The following is a 23346-nucleotide window of genomic DNA, read 5'->3' as shown; positions in this document are numbered from 1 at the left end:
TGCGTATGAAACCTCAACAATAGATTGCCGCTGCAGAAGCGTCACACGCGCCATATAGCATCGCGAACTGTCAAATTACAAAACCGTCCATTCTGAATGACGTCAGAGCTGCCTTCGAAGAGTCTTCTGAGAAGCCTGGCACCACTGCCCTCGGCTCCAAACAAGTCTCACAACAAAGAGCAGTGTACCAGCTACCAGTTGATCTCCCCTTTAATTTGCGAAAGAATTCAAAGGCATATTTCAATGCAAACGTTGCCTCAACAAATGGCGCCACAACATCATCAGCATCAGCAACTCCAAGAACAACTGCAACAACTGCAGCCACCACAACGACTTCGAAACAGGAGACGAAGAGTGTCACCGAAATTTCCACAGATGCGACAACAGGAAAGACATCGGCGCTCAAGACCACTCAATCCAAGGCGAGCATAACGAACGAGGCGTTTTTCCAAAAGAAGGAACGTCGCCGAGGACCGTTTTGGCGGCGATCGAATCGTGGCCTACCCGGAAAACCTCAACGGCGACGCCACACAATGCGACGGAAAGGACACGGACCATTTTCCAGCCAGCTCGTCTGACGAACGTTCAAACGAGAGGCAGCACATGTCTACCTAATGCGACAAGTTAACCGAGGCCAGCAACGCACGGCAAATCACAGTCAGGAAACAAGTATAAGCCGCAACGTGTACCGTTGTGCCCCTAAAGACGTTGAAAATAAGCCGACCGGACGCCGCTGCATTGTACCCTTGCCTTATTCATTTGCGGCCGGGGCGCAAGCTGTGACACTAGCTGTATTCGTACGCGGCTTACTCATATGTCGGCCGGAACGCTACAGCCAGCCTCTCCCACCAGAGCTATGCTAGACGTCATCGGATAGCTGCAATTTTCTATTATGTCGATGAGGTTAAGCAACTCTCTTGGGAGATCGGGCTAGCTACGCTTCTTTGTTTTTCACTTACCAGAATCTTCTTATTCCATCCTATGTTGTTTGTTGCTCACACTCTCTTTGGGGGGAGGGCGAATGTGTAACGATGGACAATATGTGAAAGGACAGGAATGGGAAGACTAAAGGCAGTGTTCGGTTGACCATGTTTGTATCTGTCCGCAACCTCATGCTCGCCTCACACACACATGCACACACGCACGCACGCACACGCACACGCACACACATCGCGATGAAAATTCATCGTGTTGATATCTATACAAAACATATAAATTCATTGAACGCTACATCCTAAACTACATAATTATTTTATAAATATAAGTTCTGGTGTGCTACGTCCCAAAACCATGATATGATAATGAAGCACGTCGTATTGAGGGGCCTCCGCATTAATTTCGACCACCTGCATTTCGCCCCCATCTAAATGCGTCCGCCTTGGCCGGAATGTAATCCCGCGCCCTTGGGCTTATCAGTGCAACACCAAAGCTACCACGGTTGATACTACGTAATTGTTTGAAATACAGGCTGCGGAATGAATTCCACGCTGCGGAGCAGATGGCGTTTACAAAACAACTGGCGTTTTGCTCGCCATTGCCAGTGTTTTAGATATGTTGTAGCTGAATTCGTAATTAATACTTAGCCGGACTGTTGAAAAACGCAGCCACGATAAGTGTTAAATAGTACGCCAATTGAATACGTCGCATATTTTTGGGGCGTATTCCTCGAAAGGGCTGCAAGCCATGAGACCGCTGGCGAATGGGTATGCGTTGCGTACTACATAGCTTCAGCTTTGCATCACAACATGCCCTAATCATTGTTCCCTAAAACATAAATTCTTGTGTTTATTTAATTACATGCTTGATGGCTGGAATTTTTCGCGCACGTAGTATCCACGTAGCATAAAACAAACGACACTCGCATAACTCAGACATACCTATGTATATGTAAGTGGCGGTGTTTTCATCTTTTAAAGATGTAATCGAACAGTTATAAACAGTTACTTTATGAGCCGTTACGTAACTTCTCAAAAAAAGAAGCAATAATGTAGAGATACGCGTCCTTCACGCCTGTTTCACACGTCATTGAAAACGACTGCATCGTAGGAGTTACTGAAGTCTGCAGGTTTTTTTACAAGTCTAGAACAGGCAGCATCTTTCTGAAACCTTAACAGAATAACAGCCCAATTTCCAGGGAATCTGCATTTTTTTTCGAGCAGTTGCAAGACGAATTTTAAAACGTACTATGCAAGTTTTGAAACGTTACCCGCACACGAATCGCCCGTTTGCACTTTGCCCGCATATAACGCTTTCGAACACTCACATGCATTTGTTTCCTTTCTCTGCCTTTGTCCTTAGAGCTGCTTCCTCATGTTACCGCACCAAATCGCTCAGCTGTTCTTACTTTTGCTTAAGGAATTTTTAGCCAAAGTTGTACTTCATCCGTAGGTCGGCGCACTCACTCATGAGTGCACTGACTCACAGTCACTCGCACTCACTTCAAAGGCGTGAGTGAGAGTGTGAGTCAGTGCCAGTGAGTGTGAGCGGAGGTGAGTGCGAGCGCGAGTGGGCGCTTGTGAGTGGGATTCGAGGTGAGCGTGAACGTGAGTGAGTACGGGGTCTGGAAAAATTATGGCGAGTGAGTGTGAGTGAGTATTCTTCCACACTGCCGACCTATGACTTCACCCTTTAACTGCACCTTTGTGCACCCTTTATGCACCTTTAACTTTGCATGCACACCAGCCATAATAATCAGCTATTTAACCGAATTTTATTTCGGTGTTTCGGAGTTCCTCTGGGAAGGTGGGCTGAATTCTACTCTGTAATTGAACGACTCGCTTTGAACTTCGCCTTATATCCACGAAATATCAACAAGGTGTTTCGTTCACTTCAACCAGGGCGCCTCAGGCGCCTCACATAGCGTGTTATAATTGGAAGGAAACGTCAGGGCGAATTATTTTCAGAACTCCTAATTATTCCAGAAACGCTAAGTTTCGCCACACATTGCACCTAACACAGCCGACTCCCCTGCCCCCCCCCCCTCCCCGCATTTTCACCGAGAATGAACACGGTGTGATGTAGTCTTCCCGGCAAATTGGGCGGCGTAGCAACTGACAGCCGCCTACCGCATCCGAGCACTCGATGAATTATATTGGCTGCAGTTTACGAACACACATATAACTGCGCATCTCGGGGTTCTTTCTTCTTCTTTTAATTCATTCTTTTAATAAATTTTGTCTGGTGTCTGGTTGGCACTTACAGGACGGCGCAATTTTGTGCCATTCGTAAAAGAAACTCCTAATCTTCGGGAGCACTTGCATAAATACAAAACAAGTCCCTCGTTTAGTTCGCCGACGTCATCAGGTAAACACATCGTGCCTAGTGGAACGGGTGGAAATTGGCAGAAAATAATCGATTACTTATTAATTACTTGCAATGATTCTAACTAGGCCACAAACGTCAAAAACATTTTTCACACATTACGCCTAGTACATGTGTCCACTGAAGGGAAACTCGGTCGCTTGCACCACTATCTGAAGGCATCAGGAAACAACGAATAACGGCTCACTCGCGTTTTCGAGCCTAACATTCGCCCTATTTCCACCAAATATAAACTTGGTGGTACCTAGAGTTCTTTCGGGACACTGGCAAACACAGCTGATAATGGCCATAAAACGCCTTCGAGCACCTACTTAAAGTATTTCTCGCAAAGACGTTTTTCGGAGAAAAAGTTTGAGCGGGGGCTCCGAGTCGTCGTCGTCGTTGTCGTTGTCGTCGTCGCCGGCCCCCCACCGCCTCCCCAAATTGGGGCCTATGTGTGAGGTCAAGCTACTGCGCATGCTCGTAGCGCCGCTCTTGTAACAGCAAATTGGCTTCGCCACATAAAGACAATTAGTGCGGTGAAACATTCTTATCGTTATTAGTAATTGTGCAACTCGCTTCGTGTGTACCGATAGAACGAAAAATGAGCATTCTAACAAACTTGTTAGATCCATTTCCCGCTCTTCGGCCACTCGGCGCCAGAGAAAAATGAGTCATCGAAGAAGAGGCCGTCGAGGAGGGTAAAAAATATATATAGGGAGGGGGGCAAGGGGGAAGGGTTGAGTGATGGTGATGGTAGAAGTGTTGCACTTACAAATTTCAATCGACCGCTTGGGCCAAAGGAGGCGAGATAAAAAAAAATGACCCACAAGTTCGTCCACTTCACTGCTAGAATGGCGTCGGTTATTTTATTTATTCTCTGTCTTCCTCCGCCCTTTGGTCGTTCTTGTGAGTGTGGCCGAGTTTGGGAGACCGGGTTTTTGGCTCTGAAAACGCTCGTGGCTGCTCGGGCCCCTCGACCCGCGCGGCGCATCCAGAAATTTGAAGCTCTCTCAGGACCCGGCCGCGGTGAAGCGACAGAGCTTTCTGGGTTGTTGCTGCCGCTTCTGCCCTAAACCGCTCAATAAGCCGATGCGCCGCCGAGTTCAGGCCCGGGCCGCTTTTAAGGACAGAGGGTTCTTGGGAAACCGACCGACCTGTATACCCGAGCGGCCGGCGGTAGCTTAGTGTTCAAATTCCAGTGCTAACACGCAAAAAAAAGAACTCCGTAGGCAAAGAACCGAAAATGAAGCCAGATGGAGAGTGCACGTGTAGAACGAAGAAAAAAAAAGACACAAAAGCAACTCTCTCTCGTCTTTTCTTATCCTTCCTTTTTTGCCTTCGTAAACGTATGGCGGCTTCTCTGCGAGTGTGTGCCCGCGAATAAGAGTTGAGTGAAGTCCGTGCGGCGTTGAGCGTTCCGGAATAAGTTTGCTTTTAGAATAACAGCGCCAGAATTGGTTTAGGCGAGCGCGGGTGCGCGTCCTTTGATCCAATGGGAGCTCCCGTATTTCTTTTTATAGTATTTGCCTTCTTGTAGTCTCACTTTTACACTTTTCGTCTATCTGTGTAGAAAAGCTATGGGCGTTCTTGTATTTAGCAGCTGCATTTTGTTTTGTTTTGTTTTCGTTTGGGCCGATGATGCGCTGCATGGCGATACCCTGGTAAAGAGTGCCTACTGCAAGTTTTTCTCTCTTTCTTTTATTTTTCTGTCCGTCGCAAAACGAATGGCGGAGTTGTTGAGCTTCTTCCCTCCAAAGAAGTTATGCTCATGTCAGAAGCTGCTTGTAAAAGAAAAAAGAAGCCAGAGGTGGCGGCAGCGTTTGTGTTGTTGATATTCACCACATGTGCGCGAGAGTATAAACGCTTGCGTTACGTGAGATTGGAGCAACCACAACGCACTTTAGTGCTGAAACAGAAAACTCATTAAGTCGAGTTGTTTCGCTGAGCGATCTCATTCCGACCGCAACGGCCGCATTCCAGTGACGGTTGAGTGGAAGAACGCTGATGCACCGAACGTTGACCGCACGTTAAAAAAAGGAAAACTGGTAGGCCAATAATTATGCAGAGCCCTCCTCTAAGGAGTCTCTCATTCTTTATTCACAAATCCGGTGACATGTACATTGCGAGGCCTTCGGCAATGCTGCATAAAATAGGAATTGATTATTTAGCCGCTAGACCTTTGAGCTTTTACACGTGTTTGCGACATGGTATATATTAGTGTCTCTGACAATAAACCGCAGTTGCTAGTCGTCGCTCGTATCGTGCTACTTTCTCGTCCCTTGTTCTTTTTTTTTTCCGCGCTATTTTTTTGTCAGTATGGAATATCAACTTGTCCAACATTCAGTACTTCAAAGTCCATCAGTAGAATCAAATAAGTTGGTCCAATCATATCGGGAAATACTCACCAGGACGTAACTTCTACCGTTAAGCCTAAATAGATCGATGTGCATCTTTTCAATGCACGTGATCATCGCGCCAGGAGAATTGTGCTGAGACGTGCTTCCTTCCATAGTCGTAATCATTCGTGGTAGCCTGCCCAATTTCAAAGCGCACTGGAAATCGTACCCTTGGACTGATCGATCGTAAACATACCGTCCTCGGGTATGTTAATCATATCAGTCCATCCTAAGGGCCCCTGAGCTAACTCCATCAGGGATGCGATGCTAAGTTCAACGGCTATGCTTCTGAGAAAGCTTTAGCTCGGGGGCTCTCAGCGAAGTACGTGGAAGCGGAGAAACTATTTTTCTCGGCAACAGCTGGGTCTAATTTGATGACGTTTGTTGGATTTAAAGGAGAAAGTTAAAGTCTAGTCACTGTAGGAAGCAAACTTCTTTACTTTTTCAGTGAACCTGTTTTACGAAAGTTATTGAAGAATGCAAAATCGGGAAAGAAGTTTAAGTACCAAGTTTATGACTCAAAGACAATAACAAAAAGTGATATGATTGTCTAAGCCGCATGTGTTAAGGCATTTAAAGCGAACAAAATAAATGTATCATATACCGATTTCAAATATACTGCTAATTTGTGAGTAAGCCGTTTGAAAAAGCCTCGTAAGCATTTCAACAACTTCACGTAAGCTGTAAACTTGTGTATCAACCTTTTCTGCTAGGTTTAAGCCCTGCACCAACCAAAATTTTCTCAACGGGGCCAGCCTCGGTCCGCCTATCCAAGCCCGGGCCCTATCCAAGCCCGTTCCAGCGTGACCAGGCCCGGCCCGGGCCCGCCGGAGAAAATTAGTCTGTGCGTGCCTTGAACCCAACATTGCTTAAATGGCGTGTTCTAAAAAGTGATGCCTGCGCGGCCCGCGCAGCAGAGTCACAGGGTAGGCTGGAGTAGCGGCTCCATAAGGACGTCATTTTCGGCTGCATCATGCACTCTAGAGTTTTCGCGGTGAAGTCTCTTTCCGTCGTTTTCACGACAACGAACTGAACTGTTTGCCTGCCGTCGTCGGCAAGCTGTGGTATGTGCTGTTCTCTGTACAATAGTCCGCTGTGACCATTGTCGCCTGGTTGCATCCGCGCGCGTAGCTCTAGGATTCGATTCTTCAGCAGAGGTTCGTACCTTGCGAGGAAGCGCTATAGCGTGTACCGAAGAGTGAACACAGGGATAGAGACTATGCGGCGCACATGTCACATCCCTTGACACGTCGCACGATGCGATGCAATTGCTACATGTCACGGCACGCGGTGGAATACAACGTAATTGCAATGCAAAGTTTGTACGTATTGACGATACGCGGCGCGTATCTGACATCGCGTGACTATTCGCTCGCTAGGAAGCGCAATAGGGCATGTTTCCGCAGCAGCCAGCAAGCGCTGCGGAAACATGCTGCTGTTACTGCTACTGCTGGTCATGAAGACGATGGTCATTATGAGGATGATTTATTGCCATCCCCTTTGAAAAATTAGTCTCATACCCTGCTTGATTTGATCAGGTATGGTGTACATGTTTTTCATTCTAGCATTTTCGTATACATGTCCTTAATCTTTTCCTTCCTCAAAACTTCTCTGTCTACCTTGTAACGCTAATTATGCAACTGCTATATGCTGTGCCACCTGATATAATAATTCGCAACTGCAATGCAAAATGTGCACGCATTGACGCTACGCGGCGTGCATCTTACATTGCGTGACTACTCGTGCCCTGGGACACGTGTATTGGGCATGTTTACGCTGCAGCTAGCAAGCACTGGCATGACACAGTGGTAGGCTAGCTGACTCCCACTCAGAGTGCTCGGGTTCGATTCCAGCAAGAACGGGGCGTTTTTTTCCCTAATTCCTGGCGATAGCTGCGACATGCATCGGCGGTGGCTGCGGTGGTGTACAGCATCGCCAACCGAAACGGCCTTTGAAGACAGAAAGAAGGGAGGAAGGAAGGAAAGACAGGGAGGTTAACTAGACTGAGTCCAATTTGCTACCCTACGCGTGTAAAGGGGGAGGGGGACCGAAAAAGAGAGAGAGAACACATGGGTCTATATCGCACTTTCACATGCACTAAGTTAGGTGCAGGATGTCTACAGTCGGGCATTCAAGTCTGTTGCCTTCATGCAATGAAGAGGAGGAGGAAAGAGAAAAGCAGAAGGCAGGGAGGTTAACCAGAATAACGTCCGGTTGGCTACCCTACACAGGGGAATGGGAAATGGGAAAAAAAGGATCACAGGGAGAGAGAGGAGGGAAGGAAAGAAGGAAATTGCGGTGAGTTCGCTGACGCGTGCGGTCTTACAGAAATTGCATTGATAGTCACAGATAGTCGCACAAGCCCGTCGTCCTTAAGAAGCACAAAAGCGCCTTCACCGCTTTATGGGCCGACGGGCGATGGGGGTGGTGTTCCAGCAGCACCTGCACAGAAAGCGGCCGATTGTCCAGTTTTTTGGAAAGCTTTCGCAAGTTCTTGTCTCTCTGGGGCATATCGTGGACAGTGGCACAGCAGGTGGTCGATGTTTTCTTCGGTGCCGCAGACCTCGCATGCTGCACTGTCAGTCACTCCAATTAATATAGGGTATGCCTTTGGGAAGGCAACTCCTAACCAAAGGCGACAAAGAGGCCTAGCGTCACGTCGAGGAAGTCCGAGTGGAGGTTGGATTTGCAGGGAGGGGTTTAGTCGATGCAGTCGTGTAAGTCGTAAGTTTGGCGAGTTCCACTCGGTTAGTGAGAGACTGCGTTCCAGGTGTCGAAGCTGCCTTGCGGCGTCTGTCCTCGAAAGCGGAATGTAGTGAAGAAGCGGTCGCATGGCTTTCTGGGCGAACTGTGAGGCCAGGCTCTCAAGATCTTTGCTTCTTTGAATGGCCTATCGTCCAGTCTATTCAAGGCACACTGGAAAGTCTGACGTTGGTTATTAAAGCGATAACAGTGACACAGAAGATGACTAACGGTCTCTTCACACTTCCACTTAGCGCACATTGGTGAGTCCGCTATTCCAATACGATAGCTGTAGGAGTTAGTGTCTGCTACACCTACTGACAGCCGGCAGAGCAGTGTTGCGTCACATCGTGAAAGGTTTGCTGTCAATTTTAAATCCCTTCGAAGTGATCCCGTAACAGCTTTAAGCTGTAAAACGTTAGAACAAAACGGCATGCACCGACAATAAAACATTGCGAAACGCTTTTTAGCGACAGAGTCCCTGTACAGCTAACATAAGAAGGCCGACGAAGGCAAAACCTGGATTGAAAATATCTGGCAGAGCATTTTATTTACAACTTTAGAGCACACCTCATGTTGCAAGCCCCAAGAATTATACACACTGGTAAAATGAGTGACGCTTTCACCCGAACACGAAACATTGGCAGCGATAACGAGGTTGAGCTTTGCGCTCTAGCTCCTCGTACGGTGATCTAACAACATGTGGAGGAGACAAGGCGCAACGCAGCACGTCAACAAGCTATTGCTCCTGCGCAGCAAGAACATCGCCCCGACAGATACCTGCCGTGTTACTACGCTGTCGCGCGTAGAATTTCGGCAACAATGTTGCTGGTGTCACACCTCGTTGGGGCGCGAGATGAGACAGACAGGAAACTTGGAAAAAAATGTGGAGGACAGTTAAGCTTCGCCTTTAGGAGTGGAACGCGATAGCATTCAAAGATCCCTGACTGCTTCTCACGCTTCCCAGAGCTTATGTAACAGTAGTATTTTATCGGGAAACCCTGGCTGAGAACGCTATGCACGAAGCCGAGCTTTCTCGCAGTGACGCGGACTCTTGCGTGGGCCGATCCCGGATGTAGTGCACAGCCGCGCCAAATAAAGAAAAATTAAATCTTTTCTTTTTTCAGGTTTCTCTTGTTGTTTCGCACATTTAATATTTTAATCTGAGAAGATTTACCATAAAAGGCATGCGCTGTCGGTGTTTTGTTTTGTAACACTTGTTTGTGGGCTGTCATTGCAAAATACCGAGGACTAACTTTGTCTCGAATGCAAGACAAGGTATGAGAAACTTTAGTCATAGAATGGTGTGGAAATATGACCCGCATATACCGCATGTCATATATAGCAACGCGTGGCATATGTATATGCCTAAATATATATGCAGCAATTATCGCTCGCGGACATCTCCGCCGGACGACGGCACAGACACCGGACTTTATGCGACACGGGGCCCCTTGACGCTGCCGCGTTAAAGCCCTTTGGCGCTTGGCAGCACTACATTTAGCTAGGCGTTTACTCGTAGTCCGTTCAGCCCAGACCAGTGTATGCGCCGTGGTGTGATGAGCGCGCGGCTTCTCAGTAGGCACGCTAATGTGTGCGTGCGCACAAAGCTGGTGGCAGCGGTGGAATCCGGAACACTGCCCCGGCGTCGATAGAGCCGATTAAGTGTCGCGCGGGAGTCAGTCATTCTGTTACACAACATTGAACGAGACGGCAGGCGAGCTAGGCCAGTCTCATACGCTCCGCGAGGGCGACTTGGCGTTGACGCGTTTACGACTAAACGCCGCTCCCTGTCGTTATGTGACCGTTCTAACCCTTCACATGCTATGTCAATCGCGTCGGTTAGCGTAACAGCACGACGGCGTCGACGTGAGCGCCCCCTTTAGATTCCTAATTGCTATCGCAAAAGAAAATGGATCTTACAGGAAGAAGAAGCTTAAAATTATATTTGGTGCAAAAAGAACGTGATGATTCAAATGTGCAGGAAAAAAATTAAAATCAAAGTAGGAAATGAACTGCCATACCAAGCCTGCACAGCCCACGACAAAGAAATGTTCACGCATCGATTTCAGGCCCACGTAAAACAGTGCGAATGCTCTTCAGGTAAAAACTTCCCATGTGCACTGCGGTGACCATAAAGCGATGGTCAATGGAGTGCAACAAATAGAAAAGCGGTAAAATGATGCAATTGCTATAAAACAATCGTATCGAGAGCAATAAACTAGCGCGACCGCAGATCCATCGTAGGTTATAAAGAGGATGATTATTCAGTTATTTATAGTGAACTAGCAGCCTTCTTGGAAGGCTGCATCCCCAGCTTTTATGAACGAACTGTCGAGGGAAACGGCTCAATGTTTAAAAATAAAGTTAACTGTCTAACAAGCAAATATGTACCTCTGCGGCTCATCCGTTGCAAGCGAAGGTCAAAGCGCTTTCTTCGAAAAGTAACATTCAGGAATGGTCGCGGTGACTGGACCACGTGTGAACAGATCGCCCGGAAATATAAAAATGCGATTAATGACGCTAAGCACACTTTCTTTGGCACTACGTTACCTGCTTTATTAAAAGACCCCCAAAAGTTCTGGAGTTTTGTTAAGCGTGCACGCGAAATGAAAAGCACGGTTGCTTACTCGTTCATTTTTTTATGAACTTTTCGCTCAGTCTTTAAATCCTGGTATGCTGCCTTGTGGGAAAAGTGGTGCCGTTGTTTAAATCTGGTGACGCTCATTCTGTAGTATATTATAGGCCAATTTCATTGACAAGTGGCCCTTGTAAGATCTTTGAACATGTCATTTATTCTTACCTGGTTAACTTTCTTGAAGCTAGTTCTTTTTTCAGCTCTCGTCGGCACGGTTTCAGGAGGACACTCTCTTGTGAAGCGCAATTAATTTCATTTACTAATGAAGTATTAGTAGCTCTAGAAGTGGGATTTTATATTTATTGCGTATATTTAGATTTCTCTAAAGCTTTTGGCCCTGTCTGCCATGCACTACTTTATCTTCTTTATCTTAAGCTCAATAAAGTAAATATTGATCCTAACATTCTTGCTTGGATAAAAAAAAACTTTTTATTTAACCGACAGCTATTTATAACTGCTAATGGCTACGATTCTTCTCTCTGCCCTGTCCTTTCACAAGTGCTCCAAGGTTCTGTCCTTGGGCCCTTTCTTTTTTTGATTGACATAAACAAGTTACCTGATTGTATTAACTGTTCTATTAGGCTTTTTGCCGACCATTGTGTTGTATATCGCGCGATTTTCTCTGATAATAATACATCACTACTACAGACTGACCTTGACAATATTTCTGATTGGTGCAACACATGAAAAATGAAACTCAACGCGACGAAGTGCAAACTAACGAAGATTTCTCGTTAACTTTCCACTAACGCTTGTAAGTACAACATAAATGGTTCCCCTCTCGAAGAAGTGACTGTTTTCAAATACTTAGGGGTCCACATTAATTCTAACGTGTCTTGGCAACCACATTAATCATATTGTCAGTAATGCTAACCGCATGCTTGGGTAGCAGTGCCCCTAATATTTCACTGGCCTGTTCTTCTCTAAAACCCCTTCTTTATAAAATTTTTGTTCGTTCCAAACTAGAATATGCATCAGCGGTGTGGGATCCGTTTACTGAAAGTCATCTTAGTCACCTTGATGCTGTACAATATCATATCAAACGCTTCATTTTTTCTAACTCCTCTCGTCTTACCAGTGTTTCATCTTTGAAAGCAGCGTTACGGCTTCCGTCCATTTCCTCACGCAGGAAAATAGCACGTCTCTCCATATTTCATAAGGTTTACTACCATAACCCTCGTCTTATGCAAGAATTACTTTGCCACCGTTCATTCATATCATCTCTATTGACCATCGTTATAAAGTGTTTGTTCCTCGTCGTCACACTAAACAACACTTTCCTTCTTTCATGCCTCAAACTTGTAATGACTGGAACCACTTGCCCGCCTCCATTGTATCTATTACGGACCTCAGCGACTTAAAAAATGCGCTTTAATACGTTACCTGATATTTTCCTCGTGTTTTTTTTCTCTATTTATTGTCATCACTGCCTTCTGTGATGCCCTATGGGCCCTGAAGGTGTTCAAATAAATAAATAAAAGGCGGTAGCAATCAGACCATATCGAGATCATTTTGTAGCATATTTCTTTTTTTTTTGTGAGAACAAAACTTGTTTTTGTAGAAACAAAAATAATTAGAGCAATTTTTACATTAAATCGCACATAAAATTTACAACCCTTTCTTATTTGGTTTGCTAAGGTAATTCAGAGCTAGTTTTTCTAACTTTTCTCTTGAAATTAGCACGGAATGTCTTGGATCTATGCCGTACGTACACCAGTGTGTGTTCGAAGGTCGGACCTAGCCTCATCCGTGAACGGGCCTGGCGCTTTAAGCCTGAGGGCGTTTGGTTCGGGCCCGTGCAGTGCTCTACTTTAGATGCTCTCTCGGATGCAGTTTACAGGACTGCGATATCTCATTTCGGTGCAATGTTGCTCGGCGGCGTCTTTGCAGCAATGAGGAAAATGTTCTTTCAAGCGCACTCGAGCTAACGATGAATGCAACGAATAATCATAGTTATAATGAGAATACAAAAGAAAACGTTCTCCTGGCGCGGAACACTTTGCCGGCGCAATTGACAGTGCGTGACCTGATACCGCCCTTTTCCTTTTTCACCGGTGATCCGCGAATCTTTACCACGTACTAAAACCGTTCTCAACGATCCGCAAGGCTCCGTCTCGATCGAACGCGGTGGAGGTGTCGGCCCGCCCGTCCACAGGCAGTCCGCAAGGCTCACTTATCAGCCCACTATAGTGGAACGTGATTGTTCCCTTCCTCCTTGACCTAGAACTTCCTGAGGGCGTTCACCTCCAAGCCTACGCGGACGAGACTGTCGTAATCATCACAGGCTCGTCGCGTTTGCAAATGCGGGCTCTGGCGGACTCTGCCCTCACCTTGGTTTGCAATTGGACCCGTCAAAACAAGGTCAAAATTAGTCATAGAAATTTTTTTTCTTTTGTCTTCGACAGTGGCCACATTGGTGATTTAAAGCGGCGCCAGTCCATTCGATTGGACGGCGCCTTTCTGAAACACAAAAACCATATTAAGCCACTCGGCGTAGCCTTTAATGACAAACTCAATTTGCATGCCCATGTTGATTATATGAAGACTAAAGCCGAGGTACTCGCTATACGCGATCACAAAATTTAATTCGATTGCACTACACGTTTAATCCCTCCATTATCCGTCGTTTCTACACACAAGTCCTGTCGCCTGCGATTGCATTCGTGTACCCCGTGTGGCGGCCCACTTTCTTCACGACGCATCTCCCCACTTGCGTAATGTCCGTGCAACGATCCATCCTCGTTGCGTTCAGAGTCGAATATCACACCACCAGAACAGCGGCGCTTCATGTCCTGGCCAACTGCCCTCCGCTCACAGTGGAGCTGGGCAGATTGGCAGCAGGATTCTCGCTGTTCACACTCCGTCACGTGGCGCACTCCGGCCAGGACACGTTCTATCCGAGCCTAATAATTTCCCTTGCGACCCGCGGCTGGACTGCCCTCGGGAGAGGTTTCGTTTCCGCCTTGTCAGGTTTACTCCTGTGTATCATTTATACATGGACGGTACCTTTGCTAGCACCGCGGCGGGCGCAGCATTTGTCGTGTTCGACCGATTTGGCCGCTTGACTAGCGTACGGAAGTTTCGGGTGATGAAAGCAACGAGCCCGTATAGTGCTTAGGTAATCGCGTTCACCGAAGTGCTCGCGTATGTTGACACCTTGCGCGGCGCGGTCTCAGCACATATCTACACCGATTGCCTCTCGCTACTGGTGCCACGTCTCCCTGCTCCATGTCCCGGGACGCAGGGGTGTCGTAGACAATCAGCTCGCCGACATGGCTGCCTCGTCCGCGGGAACTACTGGAATGCTCCGGGAAAGTCTTTTATCGGTAAAATCGATTCCAACGCGCCTCTACAAAATTGCACATAACCAATGGCACCGTTATTCGCAACGTGAGGGGAAGAGTAACCTTTAATATCAGTGGATATCAAGTGTCCATGAAATCCCGCCCTGGTGCCCTCCCAATCGGCTTCTTGGACATCTCTTTACTTGCCATGGCCATTTCTCATACTACCATTACCGTATTAACCTGTGCGATACAAACATCTGCGCGTGTGGTGCGGTGTGTCAGGATGAGAGACGTTGAGATTCACCTCATGTCCGCGCACTGAGCACGTTGTCGCCCAGTTGCGTGCCGTCTCACATATCACTGACATTGCACCGGCTTCCTGTGGTGTACTTACCGGCAGCAATCGCGTGCGCGCCACGCTTTTGCAGCCGGTACACCAGATGCTGTGCCATCTGTCATCTCTGTAACGTTCCCTCATAGAGCCTCCTGCTTCCGGATGAATGCTGACATTTCTTCCGCTCTTCTCTTCTTTTCTTTCTTTTCTTTCTTTTCTTCTTTTTTTAGGGGGAGGGTGGGGAGGGGGAGCATCTTGATACCTTTCTTCGTCCCGCCTCATCCTATCTCATCTTCTTCGTTTTGCTTTTGCATGTCTATTACTTGCCATTTGCGCTGCTCAAGCCAACTATGGTGGGATTTACCCGGCGCCGAATCGCTCTAATCGCATGCTTCATTCTCATTGTCTCCTTTTTGCCTTTCCTTACTTTCTTCATTCCCAGGCTAACGCCTTTTTGTTTTATGCTAATGTGTATAGCCTGCTCGCAGCCTACGGCTTCTCGGATGCACTGCGATTCCCTGTGGCCTGGGTGTACCATTGCTGCTGTTAATTCGTGGCGGGCGAAGAGCACACTCAGCTCAGCTGCGTGACCTCTGCCGACGTTTTCTTTTGGAGCAGCTCTCAACTCCTTAATTTCACGTGTAATAAATTTACAGGATCGTGATGACAGCGGACCACTGCCGTTTAAGTACGTTATAACTGCAAGATGTAGCTCGATACCCTGGTATCTTCATACTGAGCTTACATTGGCTTTTCTTCTTGATTTCATCAATTCATTTGGCACCTTTCAGCTTTCTTTTCTTTTTTTCTTTCTTTTTGACATGGGGGCCATGTTAAGCAATAGAGTGACCATTTTTTTTTAGCAATCACTAAATTTCTGCAATCTTTGTAAAATGAAGACCATTTAAATCAAGATTGTGCTTACTGCAGTTCATAGCATTTGACATTATGTCTCAAATGCACCACATTTCATTCAAATTGGTGCAACGGTCTTTCTCATGAGACCATTTCTGCTCTTTACATGTATACAAATAGGAAGATTGCAGTTGGCTCAGTGCTAGAACTCTCCCCTATGTAGCAGGACGTTCCGCAATTCAATATGGAACACAAATCAACAGCTTCTGCTCCACATCAATTATCTAATGTTCAAAATTCTATTTCTGACATTCAGTGGCCGAGATTCAATAGCCAAGGCAAAATGCCCGAGGTTGAATCGCCAAAGTCGAACGGCCAATAATCGACAGCCTGTGATTGGTGGCAGAGAATGCACGCCGAATAGCCCACGAGCAAGTATCGTCGGCCAAGGGTCGATGTCGAATGACTGATAGTGTTCAACAGACAGGATTAAACTCTGTAGTTCGTAGAGCAATGTTGCTTCTCGAGCAAAACAGGTGGAAAGCCGGAACACTGACTAATGCAGACGCGTCCTTTTGGTGATGTTTCAGTGCGTGGTCCATTATCCATGGGACTCATTCACGGCGCCACTACTGCAAATTCTCTCTCATACTGTATCAGTTGTTGCCCAGTCACTGCGGCATACATGAACATGTTCAAGTGGACGCAGCTGTCCGATCTGCACGTCACAGCATCAACTGCGTTGCCATTCCTTTTTCGAAAGCCGATACACCGAAGATAGTTTCCACGTTTGTGCGTAACCTAACGTTGGTTCAATAGAATCCATACGCCTTCCCATGTGCGCGCCTTCATACCCTGGCCCGCGTATGCGCGCAAGTACGACATCAACGGGTCTCTTCCACTGCAAACGTCGATTAGAGGCCGCTACCAAGTAAGTTGCTTTCAGGTTTTTGGCCTAATGCAAAATGCGCATCCCTGATAACAAGTGCCGCTACAGCCTTTCTCCAAGCCACTGGGCTGTACGCACGGCTTTAGAGATGCCACAACGCTGTGAACTTGTATATACGCATCTCTTCTTCATACCATCATTCTTCAGCCCTTTTCTTCCCCGTCCATTTTCCCCAGTGTAGAGTAGCAGGCCAGAGCAAGCTATAGTTCAGTATTTCAGGCCCACCTCTCTGCCTTTCTGTAGATCTCTCTTTCTTCATGCCCTGGACCCTAATTTAAGCTCCGCATTCCGTCCGACCTTCCACGGCGTCGCTGCACCCTTCTAGTCCGTCTATGGCGTGAAGTAGCATTTTCAAATGCGTACTACTTTCTTATCGGAATGGCCAACAGCCCACATTCTGACTTCTGTGGGTGCAGCGAAGCGGTCCCGCACCTTCTTTGCGAGTGCCCTCGTTTCAGCCCGCAAAGAGCAGCGATCTCCGCCAACTTAGACCAACTGTACAAGCGCCCAATAACGGAAAACACGATCTTTGGAAACTGGCCTACGCGAACATCAGCGCGAGTCGCTATGAAGGCACTGCTGCGTTATCTAAAAGACACCAGACTTTGTGACAAATTGTGACTGCACACTGTGTGCCATGGAATGTATAAGTGGTACGCCTTCGTAGAATGTGACAGCTGCCACAGAAGTAATTCTGTGTCGCGTGCGTATGCGGTGTCTTTTTTTCTTTTCGTATTCTTTTTCTCTCATCTATCGCATCCCTTTCCCCCTGCACCGGTACAGGTTAGCCAACCGGAGATAACTTCTCGTTAACCTCCTTGTCCTTGCCTTTCTCTCTCTCTCTCTCTCTCTCTCTCTCTCTCTCTTTCTGTCTATCTCTCTCTCCGCGTAATTATGCCAAATTCCTTGTTCGGCGCGCTGGTAGGCACTTTAGATGAGCAAATATGAGCGAAAAAGATGCGTGCACAAGAGGACACTAACACTTAACTAACACTACGTTAAATACGTTAACACTGCGTTAACACTAACAACTACGTTTATTTTTGAAGAAACTTGCACAGAAAACAAAAATAAAATAGCCGCACATGAGCAGGGCAATTTTGGGACAGAACAAACAAATTAGCAAGCTGATCCGTTGTCACGATAATTGAACTGTTGTTGTTGTTGTTGTTGTTGTTGTTGTTGTTGTTGTTGTTGTTGTTGTTGTTGTTGTTGTTGTTGTTGTTGTTGTTGTTGTTGTTGTTGTTGTTGTTGTTGTTGTTGTTGTTGTTGTTGTTGTTGTTGTTGTTGTTGTTGTTGTTGTTGTTGTTGTTGTTGTTGTTGTTGTTGTTGTTGTTGTTGTTGTTGTTGTTGTTGTTGTTGTTGTTGTACACGCCTGACCGGACGACGGCAAAGGGCAAGGGATGACTAGCGCATGCCTTCTTTGCTTCGGGTCATGTAACAGATATGGGAGCGCAGTTTCACCGCCACTCCGAAGGAACCTTACGCGAACAGGCAGCTGAAGGTGGCGTACGCATTCTGCCGACATTCGAGAGGCGCACGACGGCTCACCGAGTATTGAACTGCGGTTAATGGTTTTCGGTTTCTTCTTACTTGGTCGGAAAGACCGGAACATCTTTTTCTCGCGAGAAGGGCATCTTTGCAGTGAACGTACTTGTCCACCGCCACTTCGCCGCCGCCACCGCCTGGCTGGTTAACGCGACCCTAATGAGCCCAGTGATTGATCGCACTCCCACGGACGCGTCTCAATCGACATCGACCGTTGGGCCAGTGTGGTGCGGCGCACTCCGATCAGCTGGGGCCCCTGGGAGGCTCGATTTTTGTTTTTCTGTTTGCTGCTAGAGCCAGCTGTAAGCCGCGCTTATAATGTACGCGTCTTGCGTAAACTTGTCGCATGCAAATGACGGCTTTATTCTGGGAGCTATTGTGCGTACCTGTCCCTCAAAACCTTTTTTCTTTGTGATTTTACGAGCGTACCTCGCTGAATCTGCATGCAAAGAACGTTACAGGCTTAACCTTTCCTCGTCTCCGAAGGTTTTGAAACCGCGCCTTAGTCATTGGCTGCTAGTTTACGAAACCAGAGAGCTTAACTTATAATTAGGAACAAAGTTCGAACTAGGTTACAATATGTAAAAAAAAGTGAAAGCGCTGAAAGTGTTTCGGCGTAATTTTCTTTCGAAGAGTATGTTAATGCGGTGTTGCGTTGTGCAAGAGTTTTAGTGGACGGGCTGTTGCTAGGGGTAGAGTGTACCGTACTCTAGTATACCCTATTAGAGGTAAAGTGCGGAAGCAGCTCCCCTACCGGCCGACGCTTTAACCTGGCTCACTCGAGGCGAAAACCTGAACTATTTCGCGTCCGCGGAGGGGGCCGAACTTTCTTGAGCGGTCTCTAACAGGCGGCATTCACGCCGGCGATAGACAGAGGTCGCGCTACCAAGCACGACTGACGACTCGCAACCAACGGGGCTCACACAGAGCAAATGCGAGCTGCCTGTCACCAGATCGCAATGCCTCGTTATTGGTGCCGTTCTCCTGTGCTCGCACGGCCATCATCACGTAAAAATAACAATCCGCGTATTACGACGTCTTGCTTCTGTGCCGCTGATTCGTTCAGCAGCGTTTGCGACTACATTAGCGGAGCTGAAATATCGTGCAGCGAGCTACTGAGCCGAAACGGTCGCTTTTCAACCGAGCATTGTGATACCGTCGCTCAGCGGCTAATTTGGTCGCTGCGACCTTCGCGACTCGCGGTATAGTGCGCACGCCGTCTTAATTGAAGGACTGCGCCGTAGCCTAGCGCTAATTAGCTTCTATGGCCACTGGAGAACTGAACTACTCAGCGTGACGCGGACTACTTTCTACAGCTTTCGAGGCAACGAGACTGCTGTACATTCGTGGTCGCTTGTTCGGACATTTGGGTCAAGGCCATCTACAGCAACTGGGAGAAACATCATGCCACGTCGGTAGATGCAAGACTGTTGCTCATTTGCTGGGCATATATCACAGGTTTTAGCTTTGCCGTGCACATCGAGGCAAGTCTCACGTAAATGTGGTTGTAAGCAGCTGTCGCTGAATTGTTCATTCTTTTGCGAGATTCAGTTGTCTTTACTAGTAGGGGCATATACCTCATGCTCTTGAAAGTATAGTGCTGCAGAAACAGTGCTGAGTTCCCGTTAACGGGCTGACTTGAACATAAGCGGCACGGGTAATAATGTTCATTGTTCGCATGTATGGCGCATTCATATTATCCGTTATTTACATTATCCATTTTTCCAAAACCTAATAAGCCCTTTCCGGTAATGTTTATTTGAATCAATCGCGAAAGAAAATATGACAATAGAAAATATTACACGCGCGCGCGCGCGCGCGCGCGCGTGTGTGTGTGTGTGTGTGTGTGTGTGTGTGTGTGTGTGTGTGTGTGTGTGTGTGTGTGTGTGTGTGTGTGTGTGTGTGTGTGTGTGTGTGTGTGTGTGTGTGTGTGTGTGTGTGTGTGTGTGTGTGTGTGTGTGTGTGTGTGTGTGTGTTTGTGTGTGTGTGTTTGTGTGTTTGTGTGTTTGTGTGTTTGTGTGTGTTTGTGTGTTTGTGTGTTTGTGTGTGTGTGTGTGTGCGTGCGTGCGTGCGTGCGTGCGTGCGTGCGTGCGTGCGTGCGTGCGTGCGCGCTCTACATCTCATCGAGAAATGCACACAGACGGCGTGCTGTGTTCTTCACGTTTAGTCAACCAGCGCGATAGTTAAGGTAATGCACATCATTTTGCTTTGAAATGTTCTGCAAGTGTACCTCTTCAGCTGCCATTGAAGTGATTCTCAGTGGGAATTTACTGTTCGCACTTTATCATTACTTGACAGATTCTGTGGGTCGGTACGCTCGCCACGTTCGACTGCCTGGTGACTGACAACACCTCTCAGGGCTACCGTTACCTGGTGAGTGCTTTTGCAAAGTGAGAGTTAAAAGTGAATAGTTCCTTCAGAGTATCTTGTAATGTTCTTTGAGGTTCAATTGATCAATCTGCTTGGCAATGCGACGTTCACTTGTCGCAGCCCCGTGTTCCAACGTGTGCCATTAATTCGATTTTCGATCACGGAATTTTCACTGGGTGAGTAAATAGCGATTGCTGAGAGTGCCTGTGCGACTAATTTTTTTGTATATTGGCATCAGGTGAAAGTAACGCTTATCGTGGATCAAAAAAAAAAATTTGTATATTACAAACAAATATTTCTTATCCGGTGCACCGAGATCGGCTTAGTGGAATGTAGAACTCAAAGGCGACATTTTTGTCGTCGCTTTCAAACAAAGCGTTCTGGCGGCAAATCGGCTTCAAAGGGTAGGAAAGTTCTTACGCGGAAGCTGTGCCAGGGAGGTTCGAAATTGGAAGGACGAATCACCCTTCATTGTAGCGGGGATCGAAGTGCATTGCAGTACACTGGCTGACAATATAAAGATTCAGCGCGAGCTCTGCCCACAAAACCGCACTGCACCTGTGCTCTGTGCCTCCGCGCTGCAAAACACATATAGTGCCCTTAGAGACGTTGATATCGTAATACTTTCGGTGGCGTCACGGAGAGGAGCGAGTGTGGCTAGCGGGCGCACTTATACAAATTCTCTTGAAGTTAGACGGCGGAATATTTGCCGCAGCGTGCTTACGGTTGTCAACACTTATGGCGTAACATCTCCCGCTGTACTGCGCTTCGCAACAAAATGGCACTAGAGCGACAGCTGAGCCATGCATTAGTTAACGGAAAACACTGCAAAAGGATTGATAAGTGGGCTGTTTGGTAATGCGTTATAACAAAAACTTCGAGTGATAAAAAGAACACACAGGACGTGCGGTGTGGGTTTCTTTTTCTACGTCCTGTGTGTTTTTAGCGCTCGAATTCTTTATTATAAAGGAGAGCACGATTGCGTGAATTCACGACTACATCGCCGAAATGTATCATCCTTACTCTTTTAGAAAAGGGGTATTGTTTTCACTGCACTATATTTTAAGAAGTGTAACTTTTCGGATCGATTCACGTGGTATACACCATCACATGGTTAAGGATGCAGGAATGATTCCTAGATAGCAAAGGCATGGAACCGTATGCAATCCCGTGTTACCCTCGAGTTCCCGAGCATGAAACATGGGTAATTATAGCCTTTGTTTTTGTGTTTATAGCGGCCTAAAAAGAAAAAGGTGTGGCCATGAACACGCACGTATTCAGAGTTGTATTTTTGGAAGAGGGCATGGACGGGGTACGTTGCTTAGTTAAGTCATGCCGTTTAGGACGTTTGTGGTTAGGGACATGACCTTATTCGACTACCCTACGTGGCCCTCTAGTAAACTTTTGTAATTGGGCCAAACTTTCGAGGCAACCGCCTTGTTGCACGCCCGAGGTCCCAAGCAATAAAATACAGGGTGTGGCAAAAACGCACCAGGCCTAACACCACGTTGCAGGACAAGAAAATAAATGAATACAAGTAGTGCTCACGCATTCACCCCCTCCCCCTTCACCGCCTTTTTTTTTCTTGTTTCAATAGGTGCACGCCATCATGATCATCCTTCAGGCCGTCAACGTTCTGCACGTCGGTCTTGCTTCCTGTAAGTGACAAGCACGTACAGAATGCTCCGCATATGCAGGTTTCTTAGTGATGTATTATGCTGTGCATTTTTCACCCAAGGAAACGTCTCTGCTAAATTATAGAAGAAAGAAGGTATATATGTCCTACCTTCAGGAGTGAATAATAATAATAATAATAATAATAATAAGAAGAAGAAGAAGAAGAAGAAGAAGAAGAACGTACATGTATAACTTACATATCCAGCCCACATAAGCAACATTGCTTATGTGCGAGGCTGAGCAGTCGGCAGGTACTACGAATACGTGTACACAAAGGATTAATATTACGTTAAAATAATTTTTTAAAAAGACGTCATATTGGAACATAATAAAAGATTGATTACTGTGATATTGTATATGAACGTACGTATGTGTACAAGGTAGATTTAAAAGAAAGGCATTCACAGCATAGATGACTTCACAATCGGTGTAGCAGCAACAGGTTAAAAGGAAAAGTTGAAAGGAAAAGTTAAAAGGAAATGCGGAAAAGTCACACAGCAAATAGCCATTTTCTAAAAGCGCTCCGTCATCTGTATACGTGCTTAGAAATTTCTTACGGAGAAGTTTAACAAATCAGGGCATTGAATATGAGCCATAACCTTAAGAACGATTTTATTTGTATAAATGATCTCTAGAACTGACTACCCTTCCGATCATAAAAATTAGCCGGCACGTAGAAAGCATGATTCCTCTTGTCATAGTCCCCTTGTCAACACGAGGCACCGCATATTCTTCTACACAACGTAAGTAACGATATTTCCCGTTCAAGTTCTTCTAGTTAGTAGAAAAATGTTTCCTACACGGCACGTCAAAAATTACTTGTTGCTCGATACGCAGCGTGTCGGACAGACACATGCTCAAGACACACTGCCCGTGGACAGGTGGGCCGTTTTTTTAGTATGCGGTTAATTATTTGAACTCGACCTGAAGAAGCCGATGCGTAAATTTTTATTTCATATCTTTCTGTCGACTCGTTTAGTGATTTGTAAACCATTTCAGCAACGGTTGCATCGCACAAGTGTTTTAGGGCTTACAAATGAGCGCATACTGCATGTAGAGCGGCCTTGCGAGCTCTTCAACGCGGACATTTCATGACAGCCGGTCGTCCAAGTGCAGCCCTACGTATTTTGTGTTTCTTACCAAAGTTATCAGAAAACATGAGCGCGCATCGCAGTCACTGATGTGGAGACGCACCGGTGAGATATCCTCAACTACTTTACATGGGCTGTGAAACAACATTATGCTTG

General features: G+C 46.6%; 1 protein-coding gene across 1 annotated transcript in view; it reads left to right on the top strand.

Annotated features, from left to right (window-relative positions):
* LOC142574085 (uncharacterized) overlaps positions 1-23346 on the top strand; it is a 316362-nt gene that overhangs the window by 104312 nt on the left and 188704 nt on the right. The window contains exons 4-5 of the mRNA XM_075683254.1: positions 20351-20425; positions 22020-22080. Of these exons, the coding sequence (XP_075539369.1) occupies positions 20351-20425; positions 22020-22080 (136 nt within the window). The remainder of the gene's footprint in view (positions 1-20350; positions 20426-22019; positions 22081-23346) is intronic.

This window comes from Dermacentor variabilis, chromosome 3, assembly GCF_050947875.1.
Source record: "Dermacentor variabilis isolate Ectoservices chromosome 3, ASM5094787v1, whole genome shotgun sequence".
In the NCBI taxonomy this organism is placed as follows: domain Eukaryota; kingdom Metazoa; phylum Arthropoda; class Arachnida; order Ixodida; family Ixodidae; genus Dermacentor; species Dermacentor variabilis.
The sequence above is the reverse complement of the archived record's forward strand: the minus strand, read 5'-3'. Positions and strand labels throughout refer to the sequence as shown.